General features: G+C 38.9%; 1 protein-coding gene across 6 annotated transcripts in view; it reads right to left on the minus strand.

Annotated features, from left to right (window-relative positions):
- FAM13C (family with sequence similarity 13 member C) overlaps positions 1-21520 on the minus strand; it is a 131510-nt gene that overhangs the window by 8382 nt on the left and 101608 nt on the right. For all 6 annotated transcript variants that reach the window (XM_013983267.2, XM_013983265.2, XM_005671007.3 and 3 more), the window contains 4 exons: positions 14505-14715; positions 12919-13057; positions 7450-7531; positions 5790-6001 (listed from right to left, as the gene is read on the minus strand). In XM_013983267.2, the coding sequence (XP_013838721.1) occupies positions 5790-6001; positions 7450-7531; positions 12919-13057; positions 14505-14715 (644 nt within the window). The remainder of the gene's footprint in view (positions 1-5789; positions 6002-7449; positions 7532-12918; positions 13058-14504; positions 14716-21520) is intronic.

The following is a 21520-nucleotide window of genomic DNA, read 5'->3' on the forward strand; positions in this document are numbered from 1 at the left end:
GTGCCAGGAGCTGCCTTCTACTTGGGTGCCTGCAGAGACAAGCTATCAGGAGGCCTGCAAAGCCAATCTCTATGGTGGAAGTGAGTGAAGATGTAGGCTCTGCTGAATAGGTACCCCAAATCCAAGGGTCTACATTAGACCTTAACTTCAGCCACTCTCTACTAAGAATCAAACCATTTTCTCCTCTGAATTCAATGGCTCTCTATGAAATGCATCCTCCCTCCCTAATTTTGCATATTGGTGACTGGCTATGATATGTAACAGTGCTATGCTAATAATATCTAACTTTTGATTTTTATTTAAATGGAGGAAACAAGGATCCTTTTGAATAACCTGAAAGAGCCAGAGAGACATATCCAGAGCATGAATGGGTTGTCATATTTTAAAGATAAATGTAAGGAGATAAACCCCAAAGCTAATTATCCTTATTTCCTGCTCCTCCATTTTTTTATGGCATCAAGAGAAATGAAATTTAAAGGAGGTTGAGTAAGAGGCGACAGTACATAGATAAAATTTGATATACTTTGTTGATAGCCAAACAACTCTGTCATTAAAAAAAAAAAAAAAAAAAAACCTCCCGGCCTCCTATCCAGTAGGTTATTTGAATCATCAAGGTCTGGAATAGCAGCTTCCAAACAAGCGGGCTTTTCAGGCAGAATTGCTGCTGAGTGGCCAGCCCAAGTGTTATTTCTTTCTGGGCCCAGGTTGGAAAGTTGTTTGGGGAAAAAACTGCCATAGTTTTTACCACTACACTTGTTTTCCTTTCTCCCATGGCAATGGTCCAATGTATTCTTTCACACTAAACCACAGAAACTTACAATAATCATTCTAACTGTCCACATAAACAAGCTGTCTCCTAAAAAGCGAAGTAAAACTGGCATTTTCCTCTCTGAACAGTGAGTGATAAGAATCTATTAGTCTTTGGCTTTAGGGATTCAAGTCTGCCAGACTTTCCATATGTCTAAGTCTCTCCAGCTCCTCACTGAGGGAGACAGTATATGCGGAACAAGTCTGACCTTTTTTTTAAAATTAAAGTATAGTTGATTTACAGGGTTAGGGTTAAGGTTAGGGTTTCCACTGTAGAGCAAAGTGACTCAGTTATATATATATACACACATATATATATATATATATATATTCTCTTTTTTAATATTATTTTCCATCAAGGTCTATCCCAGGAGATTGGATGTAGTTCCCTGTGCTACACAGTAGGACTTCACTGTCTGTTCATTCTAAATATATTTGCATCCATTAACCCAAAACTCCCTGTCCATCCCACTCCCTCCCCTGACCTTTTGAACCAAACCAGTCCTTCAAAGGACATGGAAAGCAACTGCTGAAGAGAATGGCTTTGTCAATTCAGATTTCTAAGTAGACTGAAGATTAATATTGGGTCTTGGAAACAGAGACCATGAGTTAAGATAACTAGCTTCAAAAATTACACACCATTTTTAATTTGGAAAATTGTGGAATCTCTGAACCTTAGATTCTTAATAAGCAGATTTTTAACATGCAAAATATGGATCATTTCTAATTATCTTATATAAGTGTCCCTGGCACAAAGTCAGACATAGTAAATGTTATTTAAGCTATCAACTAGCTTATTTGATGTTACTATCAATGTATATATAACTCATAAAGGAATATCATGGTGCTACTAAAGAATAAATTTTAAGAATAAAAAAATAGTAAGTTCTCTAAGTTTTGATGTAAAATCTATCTCGAATATGCAAAGTAAAAAGGAATACATAATTATATGTAGGCTGCTACCTTTTGTTTAAAAGGGGCTTAAGCCTATATATTGATACTTTCATCTACATACTTTTAATACAAACTAAAAGGGCACATAAAACATTAATAACAATAATTACTTTCTTGGGGGTCAGATACCTCAGAACTAGAACTGGCAGATGGGGTGGGAAGGAGTCTTTAATGTGTAGCCTTTTATAATTTTTTGAACTATGTGAGAAAGTATTACCTATTCAGTAAATTAAATTTTGGTTTAAAAGATAAGTAGGCAGAAGGACTTTATGGGATCTTCCTTTTGGTGCCTTTTACCTATAAGTCTTCCCTCTCTCCTGTGCACTCAATAATCAGTTATTAATTTTATTTAAAAATAAAATGAATTATTATGTTTCTCTCCTCAAAGAAGTTGCAGGTAATGAAGGGCCAGAAGAAGTAACTGCCATTACTCATCCACTTGGTAAATTTGTGCCATACCTGACCCCACCTACAGTTCTTGGAAAGGGCAATAAAAAGGGGTATGTATGCACAGTACCAATTCAGGATTTTCGAAAGAAAAGGACATAAATAGACACCACAATCAGACCCATAAGATGATTCATTCATTTCCAGTGCTTAACAGATACTCTGTGACCCAGAAGTGATTACCCCCAAAATCACCCACAGATGACAGAGGAAGATTTACTCAGCAGCAGTATCTGAACTGACGAGGCAACACTGTAGGGTTTATCAGCTTTAGTATGGACTCTGATGAAACATAAAATGTGAAAATTTCAGGAAGTCATAACAAAGGTCTCTCTAGAAAAGAAATAACTCCTCATCCTGGAAGCTTTAATATTTTATGCATTTTCAGAAGTTGAGACTCCAGGTGAAAATCATCTGTCAACTTGAGTTTAAAGAAATCGGACCTAATGAGATAATCTAAAATGCTATTGAGCTCACCAAGGAGCCAGGAATAATACTATTTTGGAAATTTACAATCCTCCCTTTCCTCCAGCTATGGCTGCTCAACTCCCCTTAGGAACCACCTGATAGCCACCTAGCCACTCCATGGTCTGCTGGGTTAAGCTCTCCCAGGACCAATACTGCAGCTTTACATATTAAGACAGACATGTTCTGCTGCACATGGTCTCTATTTAAAGGACCTAACTTGAGATACCATATTTGTTTGAAGGGGCTTCCGACACTTACCAAACAGTTTAACAGATACTTCAAAAGAAATAAATTGCCACTTGAACAAAGGTAGACTTCTTCTCAAGAACTCAGAGATTTTTCTCCCATCTTCCAACTTTCCTTTATATGTTTTTATTTGACTTAGATGCCTCAGTAGGGTGACTGACCATCTCAGTTTTCCCAGGACTAAGGCTTTTGGTGAGCCATGGAATTTTCAGTGCTAAAGTTAGGAAAGTCTAGGAAAACCTAGGATGGTTGCCCACCCTCTTCCTGAAAGATCTTAAACGGAACATGTCCATAACAGATATCCTGAATTTTCACCCCCACCCCCCATCTGCTCCTCCTCTAGTTTTCCCCATCTCTGTAAATGGACCCATCTTCTGTTCCTTCACTCCCTACCATCCAATGATTCAACATGTCTTTTTTTTTTTTTTTTTTTAAATGGCCCCACTGGTGCCATATGGGAGTTCCCAAGCCGGGGATTGAATTGAATCTGAGCTGCAGCTATGACCTACACCACAACCGTGGCAACATCAGATCTTTTAACCTACCACGCTGGACAAGGGATCAAACTTGTACCTCCACAGCACCCAAGCTGCTGCAGCCAGATTCTTAACCTACTTTGCCACAGTGGGAACTTTTCAACATGTCTAAAATATACTTTGAATATATTTACTTTCCATCTCCAAGGCTACCACACTGGTCCAAGCCACCCACTTCATCTTCCCTTTCCCACTCTTTTCCCCTATGATTTATTCTCCATATAGTAATGAGAAAGATCTTTTGAGTGTAAATCACACCATGTCTCTTTCACACAAACGACCATTTAACAGCTTCTCAAAACTCAGTAGCCTAAAAGGTCCTGTGTTATGCAGCCTAATCTGTCTTTTCTGACTTCATCTCATGCCACCCTGTGTTCTAGCCCAGGACTGAGAATCCCAACTATAGATAAGTTCTTTTGTCAAGGCCTTCATATTTCAGTACCATCTGTCTAGCGTGCTCTTTGCTACTCTCTTGATTGCTGATTCTTCTGCATTAAATGTCACCCTATTGGTCTTCCTAATCACCCTATATAAAATAGAAACCATACTCATTATTTTATACCATATCATCTGTTTACTTCTTTGCACAGTACTTATCAAAATCTTCAAGGACTTTTTTTTTATTGAGTTATTTCTTGTCATCTCCCAACTCCAGAAAAACATTTGAGCTCTATAAGGGCAATGACCCACATCACTTCTCTATCTTGTTTTTTGTTTTGTTTTGTTTTTTATATTCACAACACAGAGGAGTAAGCACTCAAATCTTTTTGAAAATGAATGGTTGCCCACCAGATACCAGGCATTGATAAATACATAATATTTGCATGTTAGAGATGAGGAAGTTGAATATCAGAGAATTAGTTCACTTGCCAAGTGTACATGATGAGAAAGTGGCTTGTTCAAGGATTAAGTCCTGCTCTATTCTACCAGTTCCAACTCATCCCTCACTGCCCTAGTCAACTGAGTAAAACACAGAATTAGGACTTGGGTGTTGACCAAGCTGTTTCGATAGATGTGGTCAAAGTATAAAATCCAGGAAAGACCATCAGAAGCACTGAAGGATGGAAAACCACAGTTGTACACACACACACACACACTACACACAATTTATCCACTTATCCACTATCACAAAGGTCTAGAATCTTGAGAGTAGGAGGAAGAGATAGGTTAGGTAGGTGGATAAAACTTTTCATTCAGTCCTTACAGTATATATTGGTCATTTTTAAGTCTAAAGGTATTTTGTCAAGACAGAGGTTGCCAAGAGCCCATGTCTACTTGCAGATCCCATAGCACCAACATAAAGGACTAGTCCAGGGAGATATGGCGAGCCTTTTGTGATATTTCTAATCTACGATCAAGACTAGAGAATATATAATAGAATATTAGGTACAGCCAGCATTCTCAAGAAGACTTCATTTCAAAGTCAAATATGCTATTACTTCATTCAGCTAATCACTCACTCGAGAAACATTTATTAAATAACTACTGTGTACAGACACTGCAGCATCACGAGCAATAAACAGTCTAAACCCTACTCAAGAAATTTACGGGCCTATAATATGAAAGACATAAAATGGCACACAGCATAGTTAGAGCTATGATAGGGAAGCTAAAGATTATTCAAGAAGTGGAAGGCAACTGCACCACTCTTAGAGTTCAGAAAGGAAGGACTACAAGGAAGGTTCTATGCCGCAAGTAAAATGCAAGCACAGATATGCAGGATGGGGAGGATTAACCAGAGAAATACTAATGGCTTTCATCCTCTGTTTTGTAAAATATAATACATCTTTTCTTTGAACTCTGGGCTCTTATTTCCCAATGCATCATTGACAACTCTATCTGGGTATCTCGCAGATTTCAAAACTAAGATGTCTAAAGCTGAAGTCCTAAGACATCCTATCTAACACTCTTCAAGAAACCCCACCTCTCTACACTTATCATATAAAATACTAAACCACATTCCTTACTGTTTATACCTCATTTCTAACTTATTATTTTAATTATGCATAGAGTAAAATGAGTCTTGGGTTCGTCTGCTAACTTATTAGGGGAACTTGGGGAGAAAGGGATATGATATACTCTAATGTCTTTACCATTTGTTTCTCATCAACATACAACAGTATAACCTCCAGAATGGCAGCACCCTAGAATCATGTGGCAACACCCTAGGTCATCGCTAATAACCCACTAGGAACTCATCTGACTGAAATTGCAGAACCAGTCTCCCAAAGACATTTACATGGTACCAAAGTGCTTGGACAAACTGGTCAAAACCACGATCTCCCTGGCACAGTGTGGAGTGCTGGGGCCCTATGAAGGTTGGCGAGGTACCTTAGACTCCTCCTGAGAAGGAAGCTGCTCTCTCTTCTCCTTCAGGAATGTCAGCACAGCATCTGGAGTCTCCTCTCCAGAGGAACATGGCTCAGCACCCACCGCTTCCAGCTTCCCATTCTCTCTGGGGACTGCAGGTTGCTCACAGGACAGGTTTCTAGGTGGGCCTTTGGGAACACTTCTTTGCTCTTCTGACAACTTCAGTTTTAGTTCTAGGAGAAATACCATGAGTCACCATGAGCAAGGAAGACTCATTGGCCCTAATAAGAACCGAGACTTTCAGGAATTCCTTCCCTGATGCCAAGTGAGTAGAAATGAACAGTGCTAATGATGGCTTTTCATGGAAGCAACAGCAGCCTTAATAACCAAGGCCAAGGGCATACACTCCCGATCAGATGTGAAAATAGAGGGCTCTTGAGGCTGGGATCTCATGGAGGTGGAAGATCCTATAAGGGGGTAACTCAGTGATCAAGATTTCAGAAGAGAAAGACCAGTGGTACCTGGCCCCAAAGTTTTCACCTGTTATCTACCACAGCCCTTGAAATACTACACACACAGACTAATTTACTTGGGTTTTGAAAGGTGGGCAGTCATTAAGAGCCCCTGTGGAAATGCGAGCACTTCTGAAGGGACTACACACACAGACATCTAAGGATATATGGGAGGGATGGAAAAGGGGAGATGGGAGTGCCAGCCCCAACCTGATGTATTTCATAATTTTGTCTAGTGCCAGTATTTAAAATCTAGAAATCACCATTATTGCCATGTGGCTTTCTATAAACTTACACAATAAAAATTAAAAGGCCTCCCAGGACTTATCAAGGAATTACATTTCAGATGATGCTAGAAGACTGGTCTTGTGAATAAGGCCATATATATATTGATTTCCCAATTACATAACTCATTTTCTTTGCTTGATGTTTTGTTTTTTAGTTAGGCTCTGGCATGGTGTTTAAACACTACATATTTTGTGAATCTGCTACATCACAAATACAAATCTGCTACAGTTTAATACAAATGAATTAATATTTCTTTCCATTTCTGTATCACTTTCCTTCTAGATATCTGGGAAAACTCCGTGTCTCTAAGTATTGAAATAAGCATGTAAAGAGAGGAAGGAAATGTTTCTTTATTGGTAAATCACCACAGTCCCTTAGAATGGATTTTAGAGTTAGTTAATACTCACATCACCATCTTCAGGGAGACAGAGAAAGAAGACTGGATTCAGAGGCAAAAGAACCGAGTTTTACTCCTAGCTTACCACCCCCAGCCATGTCACTTTTCCTCTCTCTGACATGAATGTCTTCCTCTGTGCAGTGATGTATGTGGAATAAACAACTGCTTGGGCCTCTTCTGTTTCTATTATCCAGGAATCCAATAACCCAGGGAAATGAATACTCCAGACGCTGAAATGTTCCCGGCACTGAAGTGACTCATTCCACTTGGGAGTTTGAAGTTCCCCAGTCTCTTTATGAGGAGACTTATTAAATGGGGTAAAATAATGAAAGGAACCCAGGACCCTTTCTTTCGAGATGAGGCCTCCAATCTAGTCAGGAGACAAGGTTAAAGAGGGCACAGGTGGAAATGAAAAACTCTTTGGAGCACATTATCACTATTTTAACTGCCTCCTTTCTGAGAAAGGAGACCGGCTGGCATTTACCTTTGAGCTGTTTACGACCTTTAGCCAAATCATTCATCCATTTCAGGACTTCAGGATTAGATGTCTTGTCACCATGTGAAGGCTGTGAGGGAGGGGAAAATGGGGGTGGGAGGGGGGAAAGAAGGAAAAGTAGGGAAGGAGGGTAAGAAGGAGAGAAAAGGAGAACAAAAACTTTAAACAGCTGAGGCACACAATAATAGTTCAGGAACAGATAAAGCTGGGAGAGAAATTCAGGCATGAAAGCACCAGCTGATGGAGTTGCCTCTACAAAACAGAGCAGATATTCTTGACCTCCCCAACTCTTTCATCCTTGCCATGGATATTGTTTCTAAACATGCCTAGTCACCCAGCATTTTTTGGGGAGGTTTATTTAATACTTTTATTGGCTTGTTTTAGAAAATGAATATAATTTAGATACAGTACCTTAAGTTGTATATTTTTGGAATAACGTAAAATTGAGGAGGAATATGAAGTATAAAAATGGAAATTTCAATGGCTTTCAAAAATGTTTGAACTTTACTCATCAAAAGAAACATACAACTTAACCAAATATATACTCATATATTTGCAACAGACACAACATATTCATGAAATAATACTTAACTTTTTTGGCAGATGAAAAATGCCCACAAATTTTAGACATTTCTCTTGGAATTCTATTTATGCAGAGGTGAGCTCTATATCCATGCTCTTGAACTTTGGCTGGCTCAGTAACCACTTAACTGCTGAAAAATGGTAGAAATGATATTGTGCTACTTTTTAGCCCATGCTTTGAGAGATAAGCAGCTTTTACTTCATGGCTATTTGGAAGTCCTAACCACAGAACCCAGCATTTTTTACAGTCCTTACCATGCCAGCCACTCCTTCAGTCTAACCTTCAACACCCTTGTGGCTCCAACACCCAACACCTTGGCCATTCTTTGTATCATTGTATATGGCTGCATTTCTAAGTACTGAGATAGATAATTGATACAAACCAGTGGTGGACCCCTTGCTTCTGCTCATGACATATGAACAAGGACAGACTGGAAGCTTTCACTCTTCTTAGTTATATTCTCCAAGCTGAAGAAAGGGGACCCCAGGATCACTAAAATCTGACAAAAGTCTGAGAAGTCAGTATGTCGGGGGGATACCCATATTTTTACTTCTCTCATTGTTTATAGACACAATATCCTACTGGGCCAGAATTTAAAGTAAAATTTAACCATATGAGTATAAACTTGGGCAAATTATTTAGCCTCTCCATGCCTCCTGTTCAGAAAAGAGAAACTGGCAGAAAAGAATAGCCAAACATATCTAGCCTCCACCTCCACTGATTGGTAGGAAACTTTCTTAAACAAGTTGAGGCCACTCTGGTAACTTAAATGAAGACTCAAGAAGATAAACTGTTACTTTGAATTGGGGATATACCAAGAGCTATATAGGAATGCTCAAGAAGATATAAACATCATGATAATAGCCAGAAATGTGTGCATGGCTAGGGGCTTGGCCATGTTTAAGGATCATTAAATCCATGTAACATCAGCAAGTTGTTGGTGAGAGAGACATAGAGGAATGTGTTCCTCTTGCATTTGAAGGAAAAAAATAGTGCTTATGTGACAGCATCATCAAATGTACATGGGATTAGATATTTTAATTGTGAAATACAAGACATGGTTCTGTCACTTTTATAGTGATGTCACTTCTAAAATAATATATTTTAAAATCATGATGGAAGCAAGACTGAGGAAAAATGACAATGATTTATTTCCTGAGAGTGTCCAGAAGGGAGACTGGTTTCTGGGCAAGAAGCCCCTGTTTCAGGACCATGGACAGTGACACAGCAGCAGCCCCTCCAAACTGCTTGGCCTGGTTCTCCCATGGTCCACTAGAATGATGCAATTTACTACTTCCCTGATGTAACATGTAATACTTTGACTTTGGGTAACAGTGTGGTTATATGAACAACCAATGTTTTACATTTAGTTTCTCAAAATCTTCACAGAATTCTCCACTCTGATCTGAAAACACATCTCATCCTATGGAACACATCATTTTCACTGGATATGTTTCACACAGTTAATGCCATCTTTTGAAATACTGTTTTTTAAAAAAAAAAAAAAAAAACACCTAAGACCCTAAGCCAATGACTACCAAAGAAATAAGCTTTCACTACTTGCAAATTGGTATAAACTGAAGGCTGAAATTTCTGACAAAGTATTTTAAAGCCTGAAATCATTTTCTGAAATGAATTTTGTATTTCCCTACTCTTAAGGGAGTTTTCAAAAGAGGTTAAATCAAGCTCAGAAGGATGGAAGCTCTCAAATCATTGGAAGGTTTTCATATACAAGCTGTGAGTTTTCAAGCCTTTGCACTTATAAACTGAAAGTTTCAGTTTAACAGACCCCAAGGGCCATACACCCAAAAAGTACACAGTATAGATTTTGTTTAATGTAATTTAAATGAGGCTCCTGAGTCACATAACTGAGTATAGCCCTGGATCAGATGTCTGGTTTGTCAAAGATGGTTCAAAGGACACCTTAGAAAGCTTTATGGATCAGGAATGAAAACACTTATGTTGTTATTTTGGCTAGATCAATTCTATACTGTGCAAACATGGAGAAGTTGGTTTCCATCTCTGGGCCCCAGTTTCTCCAGTGGTCAAACAAGAAATAAGACTAACTGATCTCTTCTAGTTCTAACATTCTCTAATTCTACTGAAAAAGGACACCTGGCTGAAATAGCCTTTTCTAAGTCCAGAGGTCTAACAGTAGTTGAATGTAAAATCAATTGTAGGAATATACATGGTTTAGGAGAGGAAATGAAATGGTTACATTCAACAGAGAAGGAAAGATGTATATTATACCAAGGTATCAGACTAGCACGGAGGCCTAGCAGGAGCTCAGATTCAAAAATTAGCAATGGGTGCTATTAATTCCACAGTCAGGCTGCCAGAAGGGAAAGCCACACACACAGCAACCAATTAAAGTCCACTGACATGTCAAACCTCTAATCACAGCCTGGCATCCAGACAGGAAGAGTGAGGGGAAGCCCTGTTTCCTGAGACATGGAAGGGTCTGTTGCATCAGTGACATTTATACACATGGACACAGTGACCATGAAGCCTTCTTCCTTTGCTGCTCCGAAAGCCATCCATCTGCATGTTTAAGTGTGTGGATATGTGTCTGCTCTGGCTCTAAAGTTTCTCCAGACAAAGGTAGGAGGTGCCAGGAGAAATTCTTTTTTTATTTATTTATTTTTTTGAAATTTATATAATGATTTTAATTTTTTTCCATTAGAGCTGGTTTACAGTGTTCTGTCAATTTTCTACTGTATAGCATGGTGACCCAGTTACACATACATGTATACATTGTTTTTTCTCACATCATCATGCTCCATCATAAGTGACCAGACATAAATCCCAGTGCTACATAGCAAGATCCCATTGCTAATCCATTCCAAGGCAATAGAAATTCTTTTTTAAAATAGTTGCAGTTGCTATAGTTGAGAGACATAATCCAGGGTCTGTGGCTGCAGGTAGAAAAATACAGTAGAAAATGAATGTTTACAATTTTCCTTTGTTTTCTGACAAGGCATGGGCTGCCATGGGATAGCCTATTCAAATATCACTCAGATCAAAAAGTTAATATTGAGGACCACTTCTTCCTTTGTGCCCAAACTGTAGTAAGCATTATATATTCACTCCCTCATTTAATACTTACAAACTTAAGAAGTCACTACTCATGTTAACTCCATTTTACAGATGGAAAAACTGAGACTCAGAAAGGTAAGGTCACAAGTCCAAAGTCACAGAGTTCCTAAGTGGCTGTGCTAGATTCAAACCTAGATAAGCCTGATTCAAGAGCTGTCAGGTAAGACATATTAACAGGCCCTGGGGAGGAAGCCCCTAACTATTACTCTGTAGCTTCCAATAGGAGGGCATCCCTGATCCAGTAACACTCCAGCAGCAAACAAAGAAAATCAGCCTCCCTCAGGATATTTGCAGCTTTCAAAATGTGGGCACTTAATTAATTTTACCTCTATTTCTCCACTGCAGAACCTACTTTTTTTTTGTCTTTTTAGGGCTGCACCTGCATCATATGGAGGTTCCCAGGCTAGGGGTCAAATCAGAACTGCAGTTTCAGTCTATGCCACAGCCACAGGAACACAGGATCCTTAACCTACTGATCAAGGCCAGGGATTGAACCTGCATCCTCAAGAATACTATGTAGGGTTCTTAACCTGCTGAGCCACAAAAGGAAATCCACAAAACCTACCCATCTTTAACATGAACCCATAGCCTTAGCTGACACAACACAACTACCTTAAGAAAGTTATACATCTTTGGTGGACCTCTGTTTCTTCATCTGTACTATAAAGGCCGATCCTCATAATATGCGGAATGCCCTCTTGCTTTTAAAGACAGAAAGGAGCTGTGATTGACCTCAAGGAAGAGAAGGATCTTCAATGCCCTAAGGTTGTCTGGGAAGCCAATCTAATTTTTTTTTACATTTTTGCAAAGCTGAAAAACCACTCCTTGAAATTCCTCTTTTAGTGAAATTGAAGCCACTGTGGGAAAAACAGAACAGGAAGAACAGGAGAGTGGAATGTTACCCACTCTCTCCTCCCTCCCTAGAACCTATTCACACTACAGGGACCTGCAGATTGCCTCTGCACCAAGTGCTTAGTGAGCCTTTAATTATTTCAAGATCTATGAGACATTATTCCCTGTTCTTTTATTCTCATAACAAACTGTTCTGGGCCCTCTGCCAAAGAGCCAATATCTTTGTGCAATTCTACATGGATATAATTTTTCTCTATGCCATGGTCACCATTAAATAAAATCAATAAAACTAGCATTTGCCATCAGTACACTTGCCTCTGACTCTATTGTCTCTTATGTAAGAAAAGAAAAGCAACACTACAGCCCCAACATGAAGCCCAGTATTTCTCTGATTGGAAAGGGTGGATCAGGGTTTGTTCTTATGAGTGGTGTGAATAGACATCCCTTGATATGTCCTCATCAATCAACCAAAAAGTATTTTATTGTCAAAGAAAACTCTCTCTCCTTCGCTCTGTTCCACAATTAAGAGATTCTGCCTTTTGGGTCCTTAATAGGCTCTTATCAAAATGCAAATGTTAAAAAAAGTAAGAGCTCATTCAAAAGCTTCCCAAATTTCAGTCCTAGGAGTACTAGTGATAGGTTCCTCAGAGAAGAAAAAAGAAAGAAAGAAAGAAAGAAAGGATCAATAATCACATAGCCTGGAAATAAGAGTTAGAATTTGTTACTAGAAAGCACCTTAGCAGAGATCAGTTCACAGCACATGAGAACAAGACAGATTCAGGATGGACACTCAAGTTATGATAGGTCCTTCATTGGCCAATGGAAACTTAGCCATCCCCTAGCACAGAGAAGTGCTCAAAAAGGAAGGACAGAAAGCCCATACACCTCTGCCATAATCCACTCATTTCAAACCACAGGGTCCTTACCCGGTATTTCTTTTCTTGTTCAAATTTTTCTTCAAATTTCCGAATTTTCCGCTTGAGGCTCTGGATATGTTTGGTGAGCTGAGTAATGGTCGGTGGTTCCTTGCCTTCACCACAGCCACACCGTGAAGAACTTCGGGGCCTGTGATGATTATAGGGAGGGAAAGAATCACCAAAAATGTTGATCTTGAGGAGCTGTTATATAGCACAAAGAACTCTACCCAAAGTTCTGTGATCATCTAAGTGGGAAAAGAATCTGAAAGACAATGGAATTGTGTATCTGTATGACTGAATCACTTGATTGTACAGCAGAAATGATTACAATCTTATAAATCAACTATCCTTCAATAAAACTTTTAAAAATGAAAAACAGAACAAACAAAAAAAACGGTCTTCCAGTAAACCCTGCTGCTGGTCCACAAAGCCAGCTTCCTGGATTAACAGCGAGGTCCAGAGGCCAGGTCACTATTTGATGAGTAGCATCCACTCATTAATGGAAGCTCCTGATCAGAGAACAGGAAAATGTTATCAGGGACTTTTCAGTCTACAGACGTCAGAATATTAGCCTAGGAAATGCATTTCCTCAAGCTTGGAGACACTTTCAAGGAAGTTTTAGATGAGTAGTTAACTTTTCTTGTAACAGAGCCTTTGTGAATCTGCTGAAAGGAATGGACCCCCTTGCCAGAAAAATGTGTTCACTTTCTCAGAGGACAGACTTTACAGGAGTTATAACTCACTCACTCCCTCAGGTCCATCAGTAGACAGTCCATGGACCCAGGACTGCATAAATTCACAAATAATACCAGGAGGTATTCAGGAGAAACTAGAAATTCCTTGCACATATTTCCAGTTGAAGGAGACTCATTTTAGCTATGCATCAAAACTACATGTCAAATAAATAAATAAATAAAATTCTAAAAAGGAGTTCCCTTGCAGTGCAGCAGGTTAAGGATCCAGCATTGTCACTGCTGTGGCATGGGTCGCTGCTGTGTTGCAGGTTTGATCCCTGACCTGGGAACTTCTACTTGCCACAAGTGAAGAAAAGAAAAGAAAGAACTACTTGTGGAACTTAAAAAACAAGAAAACAGTTTCACAATATGTGTGTGTGTAGGAGCTATAAGAGCTACCACTTTTCTAGAATCTAAGAAGAAACTGAGACAAGACAACTTCCAAGCATTGCTACGATCCAGCCATCAAGGCCACCATTGGACATGGAAAGACATGAGCACATCAAGAATAATAATGAGTAGTCACTAAGACTACTTAGTGAGCACATCAAGAATGATATTCCTGATAGTTGCATGTACATCCATTTTCCTAGGATTCTGCTCATTTCACCAAAAATGTTCAAATACATGAGCCTGTTATCTTGAGACCATTTCCTCCTGAGACAGAAAGGCTTGAAGCAGCATTCTCAACTAGAAAACACACTCTTTTTTCTTTTTTTTTTCCATTCATTGTTCAGGGCTGCATGTGCATTCGGTAGGCACATTTGCTCTATTTTGGATATACCCTTCACTCTGGCTTATAAACGTAGTATTTGAAAAATGGCACAAAACAAAGATAAATACAGAACAAGGTTTCCTTACATCATAAACTGCTGAGTGCTGGGGGGAGAAGGGGCTGATTCAGGGTCTAAATTGAATCTCTGGCTTTGGCTGAAGATGGCGCATCGCGGTGACAGCAGTGGGTTGTCACCATCCGTGATGTGGTAGAGCAGCCTGCTAGTCTCAACAGACTGGAGGTCTTCAGGCGCACTGTCAACTTCATTCTGCCCATCTTTGTGGCCTGGCACAGAATCTGAGGAAACAAGATAAATCATCAAGACTCAGCAGAGACAGAGGGCTTGAGACTGTCATGTTCCTAAAAAAGATCATAAACATTCATTACAATGTCTTGCCTTTTTGTCATTTCTTCCTTCTGGGGATATGAAAGCCTTTCAAAATACTGTCATGTTTGTTCTCACAGAACCTGGATAGAAAATATGATAAAGCCAACACACACACACACACACACACACACACACACACACACACAAAATGGAAACACAAATTAATTCGGTATGAGTTATAGCATCAGCATAGACACAACTACAAAAATACTTTCTTTATTTCATACTATTTCCATAAGCTAAAGTGTATATTACAAGATGTTAGTGCGGCAGAAAGAAAACAATTAAATTGAACTGAAGCAAAAGATAATAAGGAAAAGAAGGTATAACAGAATTGTTAGTGAAGGGAAAGGAAGGGGTGAAGAGGAAGAGAAAAGAGAAAACAAAGGAGGAAGAGAGAGTTCCCAGATAGAAAATTATTCGGCATGCCTTAAAAATAATGGACAACTCTGCTTATTAACATGGAATTAAGTTCAGAATGTGCTAAATGAAAACCACACATTTCAACACAAAACCATAATGATTCCATTTCATATAAGTAACATACATTGATGTGTACAAAGAAATGCACTAAAAGATCAAAAAGGCTACAAAGCACAGCCGCAAAATATGGCAGAATTAGGAAGGATTCTATTTCTTCTCCAAAATTTTACAGGGCAGTTTATTTTAGGCAAAAGCAAAAATCAAGAACAAAAGCTGCTCTAAACCATCTCCCCAGCTAGGCAGCTCTCTATCTGATTTCTCACTGTGATCACTCCCCTTTTAAATGAGATCACTAGTTCCCCCAGCAGGGTCAGTCTAGAAGGTAGGCAAGGAGGTGAGGGCAGGGGGATGGGGGATATAAGGATGCTGAGTCAGGATGGCCAAGAGAAGGGAGCTACTCAACAAGCAACTAAAACCCTCTCAATTTTGCCCAGCTTCCAAATTGAATACCTATTTTACAAAATATATAGTGAGTATAAATACTAGTGGATTCTTATATGACTCCCAAGAAGATAAGGGTATATATTCTTTAAACCTACAAATCTCATGGCAAAATTGAGAGGGCAACAAAACCTTAGGATGCTATGGTATTATAACATGTTGATATTTTCCTTCCTCTCTCATACTTCTTACCTTCTTTCTTCCTTTCAAAATCCATGATTAATGCTCATTCTATTTAAAAGCAAAAGTTGCTGATATGTACTCATATTTTTCTCTTCTTCCATTCTAAGATAATTTTTCACCTCCTATAGACATTTTTACTTTTCCAAAATGGCTTCTTGTTAGGATGTGGGCAGAAGTCATGTGCTGTAGTTTTACACTTAGCTGGAACTAATACATTTTTTGATTTATGGTAAAATTAGAAATTGTTTCCAAATACAAAAGTGACTGTGTTTGCTTCTAGTATGAAACACCTTGCAATAACTGTTTTGCCCTGTTCTTATGGTCTTGTAACATATTATATACACTCTACTGTCTGAGAGGCCCCTTAATAACTGATGTGTTGGTTTCATTAGTGCATCTGGATGCATTGCCCTTTCTTTTTAATTTCTCTTATTGTAGGGATGACACTCGCTTGATTTAAAAATATACAGTTATATGACTCCAAAATTCTAATATTTCTGTGCCCAAAAGCACCTATTTGCTTTGATCCCTTTACATTTTCTTGGGATTATTCTAGAAATTCAAGAGACAATTTCCCCTCTTGTTGACTTGCACGTTATCCTTGAATTTGTTTTATATACAATGAATAAATATTGATAAGAACAACAGATTCTAGGAAAAAAAAAAGAAGAAGAAGCAGCCAAAACCCTCTCAATTTTTCCCAGCAAACAAGTTAGGGCAACCCCAGGCTTTCTGTTACTCCTATCACCCTAAAGAATGAGGAAGGATTTCCTGTTGTGGCTCAGTGGTAACGAACCTGACTGGTATCCATGAGGACATCAGTCCAATCCCTGGCCTCTCTCAGTGGGTTAAGATCTGGCATTGCCATGAGCTGTAGTGTAGGCCTGGAGCTGTAGCTCTGTTTTGACTCCTAGCCTGGGAACTTTCATAAGCCACAGGTGTGGCCCTAAAAAGACACAAGAAAAAAAAAAGGAAGAGGAAAACACAGATTTTCTAGGTGAATAAACAGAATGTGAAAATACTGATGATCCCCTTTTCCAAAACAAACACTTATCATGATTTGGAACCGGATGCATCTCAATCAGTTTAGAATGGCTCATGTTCTCCAGAGCTTGAAATGCAATTTGCAATGGTCCAATTAGGTCCTTGTGTGTTTTCAGTCAGCTCCTCCCCTGTTGGGCTGGAGACTGAGAAGATGGACAATGCTTCCTATTGTGCCTTTAAGGCAGTTCATTGAGGGCACTTCATTCAGTGGCTGAGGCTGGTCGGATACAGATGGGGTGAGAGTAGGGTAAAGATAGACCCAGATAAATGTCACTGCCCAGGCACAGGTGAGATGTGCTGGTGTGACTGGCATTGGTCACCAAAGGCAACACCCTTGCTAACAGTAGCATAGCCAAAAAACACTGCCATTTGGCAAGAGCCCTAAGGACTAACAGGAATAATAGTTACTAACCAGTAAATTGCAGCTTACACTACAAATGACCTTCAAAACCCACCAGGAAGTGTATGAGTTCCTTATCATATCTTTTTCTTAAACCATTAAGCTCTAAAAAAAAAAAATGCATTTTATGCATGTTACCCAATTCTGAGTCTTATCTTTTGGTCATAGTGGTGAGGAAGAAAGAGATCTTTAGCAAGCACCTGGGACCAGCATATTTTTGTTGAAATGGTTAAGATCTGAGGCCTTCTCTAATCTATAGATTCAATGCAATCCCTATCAAATTACCAAGAACATTTTTCATAGAACTTGAACGAAATATTTTATAGTTTGTTTGGAAGCACAAAAGACCCAGAATAGCCAAAGATATCCCGAAAACGAAGAATGGAGCTAGAGGAATCAGGCTCCTGGACTTCAGACTATACTACAAAGAAACAATCATCAAAACCAAATGGTACTGGCACAAAGACACAAATATACAGATCAGTGGAATAGGATAGAAAGCCCAGAATTAAACCCATGCACCTACAGCCTAATCCAGACAAAGGAGGCAAGGATATACAAATGGAGAAAGGACAGCCTGTCCAATAAGTGGTGCTGGGAAAACTGGACAGCCACATGGAAAAGAATGAAATTAGAATACTCCCTAACACCATACACAAAAATAAACTCCAAATGGATTCAAGACCTGGATATAAGACCAGACACTATAAAACTCTTAGAGGAAAACAGAAGCCGAACACTCTCTGACTTAAACGACAGCAACATCTTCTCAGATCCACCTCTTAGAGTAATGACAGTAAAAACAAAAATAAAAAAATGGGACCTAATTAAACTTAAAAGTTTCTGCACAGCAAAGGTAAACCTAAACAAAACAAAAAGACAACCCACAGAATAGGAGAAAATCTTTGCAAATCAATCGATTGACAAGGGATTCATCTCCAAAATTTATAAACACCTGCAACTCCATACCAAAAACACAAACAACCCTATCAAAAAATGGGCAGAAGATCTAAACAGACAATTCTCCAAGGAAGACATACAGATGACCAAAAAACACATGAAAAGATGTTCAACATCACTCATTATTAGAGAAATACAAATCAAAACCACTATGATGCACCACCTTACACTAGCCAGAATGGCCATCATCAAAAAGTCTACAAACAATAAATGCTGGAGAGGGTGTGGAGAAAAAGGAACCGTATTACACTGTTGGTGGGATTGTAAATTGGTGCAACCACTGTGGAAAATTGGAGATTTCTCAGAAAACTAAAAATAGAATTACCATTTGATCCAGCAATCCCATTCCTGGACATCTATCCAGAGAAAACCACGACTTGCAAAGACACATGTACTCCAATGTTCATTGCAGCACTATATGCAATAGCCAAGACATGGAAACAACCTAAATGTCCATAGACAGAGGAATGGATCAAGAAGAAGTGGTACATATACACCATGGAATATTACTCAGCCATTAAAAAGAATGAAATACCAGCATTTTTAGCAACAAGGATGGACCTAGAAATTATCATGCTAAGTGAAGTCAGCCATACAATGTAACACCAACATCAAATGCTTTCACTGACATGTGGAATCTGAGAAAAGGATAGACTGAACCTCTTTGCAGAACAGATACTCAATCACAGACTTTGAAAAACTTATGATCTCCAAAGGAGACAGTTTGGGGGGGGATCCGCTGGGGTTGTGGGAATCCTATAAAACTGGATTGTGATGATAATTGTACAACTATCAATGTAATAAATTCATTGAGTAATAATAAAACAAAAAGATCTGAGGCCTTCTCTTCAGCTCAGCTGTGGTGCCAAGGTCAAAACTAAGAGAAGTCCTTGGCGCGACTTAAAATTACAGAATGCAGGCACTTAGGTTCCTAACCATATGACAAGTGTGGAGGTAAGCAAAGAGCTCAGCTTCTGAAACCCACAGAGACCTAAGATGTGCCTTCACAGAATCACAGACCATTATGAACGTCTCGTTTTGAACTACACTGTGAGAGCAACTGTAAACCTCCGTTTACATGGTATCTGTTTGTGTGGGCACTCCCATAATTTACCAGTGCTACCCAACTAATATCCCTGCCTCCCTTCTGCCTCACTCACCATACAAGGAAGCAGTGAGCCCGAAAGATCCCAAAGTGATCAGTTGAAAAGTAATATAATAAGCAGTCAAAAACTGACAATTTGTTAGCACCTCAGTTCTTTGTCTAAACTCCCCATTTGAACTGAGAATTGGCTTAATTAAAGCAGTGGGTGCTTGTGCATTTGTGTAGACAGCATTACCAAGCTCCTTGCTCAATAAAAGAAGCCAGGGTAGATTCAGAGCCAACAAGCATTGCTGCCATCCTGGAAACAGAGCCCAGGTCCCCACTTACAGACCCTGCTCCCTAACAGGGAGAAGCTTATGGCAAAATTAAACTCAAGTGGCTTCTGGAGGACACTGAGCACACATTACTTTTTTTTTTTTTTCCAAAGGAAGGATAGTTTTCCAGGGTCCATTCTGTGAGGCAGTATGATTTAGAGGGAGGGCCTGAGAGCCAGGAGTTTGGGGTGCTCCTACTTTCTTGTAGAGCTCAAGTGAGTTCATGGACCTCTCTCAGTGTCCTTGTTTGGACCATCTCACAGGGCTGTGACAGAAAAGTCAAAGATCTGCTGTACAACACCACACTCACAGTTAACACTATTGTATTATACACTTAAAAAGTTTTTAAGAATGTACATCTTGTGTTGTTAAGCATTCTTACAATAATTTTTAAAATTTTTCCTTCATTGTATTTTCCAAAATTTCTATAATGAATATGTCTTAATTTTATAGGAAGAAAAAAACCCAATAAAATTAATATAAAAATTTGGGGGGAAAAAGCATTCTTGAGAAAGTAAGTGAGAAATAACCCTGTGGCAGCACAAGAGAGAATATAAAGATTTTGAGTTGGAACCCTAGGTCCACCACCTGTTAAGAGGCACTTCAGAAAGGATGGGCCTTATTAAACCTCAGTTTCTTCATCTGTAAAATGGGGAGAATAATGGGGCCTGCATCTCAAGCCTGAGAGAGGATGAAATGAAAGAAAACTTTATCCCTTAAAAAATTTTTGCCCTATCCATATAAACCTGTTTTAATATGTATGTGTGTGTGTGTGTATATATGTGTGTGTATATATATATATATATATATATATATGTTTGTGTGTGTATATATTATGTATACATAAAATCTTATTTTCGATCTACGACTTTTAAAAATTTCAGCTTCATCTTAGGTAATGAAGGCCAAGAAATCATGAATTTGACATGTTATATTTCTTCAACTAATACACATTAAAGCCCTATTAAAATAATCTTCACCCATGCATATTTGGTGAAACACTGAGATAAGGCGTAGAAACCACTAAACACAGTAACCATGAGAAGCATCATTTTAACAATTATTATCATCAAAATGAGGAAGTTGAATATTACCTTCTCTTACCAAGCACCAACTACACAAGGACTCCATATGAGGTTAACATAGGGAATGAGAATCAACATATTGTCCCTCCTACCAGTTCTTATTTATAATTAAGAAAAATGATCACAGCTAATACTTATACAATGACTCGCTCTGTCCTGTAAGAGGTTTGCAGTGATTTAATCTTCATAATAACCACAGGAGGCTGGTAAGAACGTGTTCTCCATTTGAAATTCAGTAAGGAAGGTGGTTATGACCATGTTAGCTCTAGTCAGGGAGGGTTTGACCAATGCCTGTGGGTAGAAGATTCCACATCTCTGACCCTGGAGGCCAGGGAGTATTTCCAGTAGTGCATTCACTGAGCATAGGGAACACAGTGAAGAGAAGTCATCATCCCCAGGTGTGAAGTCCAAGTGCCCACTTCTGATCTGGCGCAACCCCAGGTGAGACTAGAAGCTGTATTACAGTTGTTATATGAATCAGTTTTTAAAATGTATCTTTCTAATGTGAATTGTTACGTGATTCAAATTGTAAATCAACTACACTTAAATAAATTTTTAAAATTAAAAACAAATAAATAAAGTGATTCAAAAACATTTTTTTTTTCTTTTTCAGCCACACCCATGGCATATGGAAGTTCCCCGGCCAGGGATCAAAACAGAGCCACAGCTGTTACCACAGTGTGGTAGTCAGATCCTTAG

This window comes from Sus scrofa, chromosome 14, assembly GCF_000003025.6.
Source record: "Sus scrofa isolate TJ Tabasco breed Duroc chromosome 14, Sscrofa11.1, whole genome shotgun sequence".
NCBI lineage: Eukaryota > Metazoa > Chordata > Mammalia > Artiodactyla > Suidae > Sus > Sus scrofa.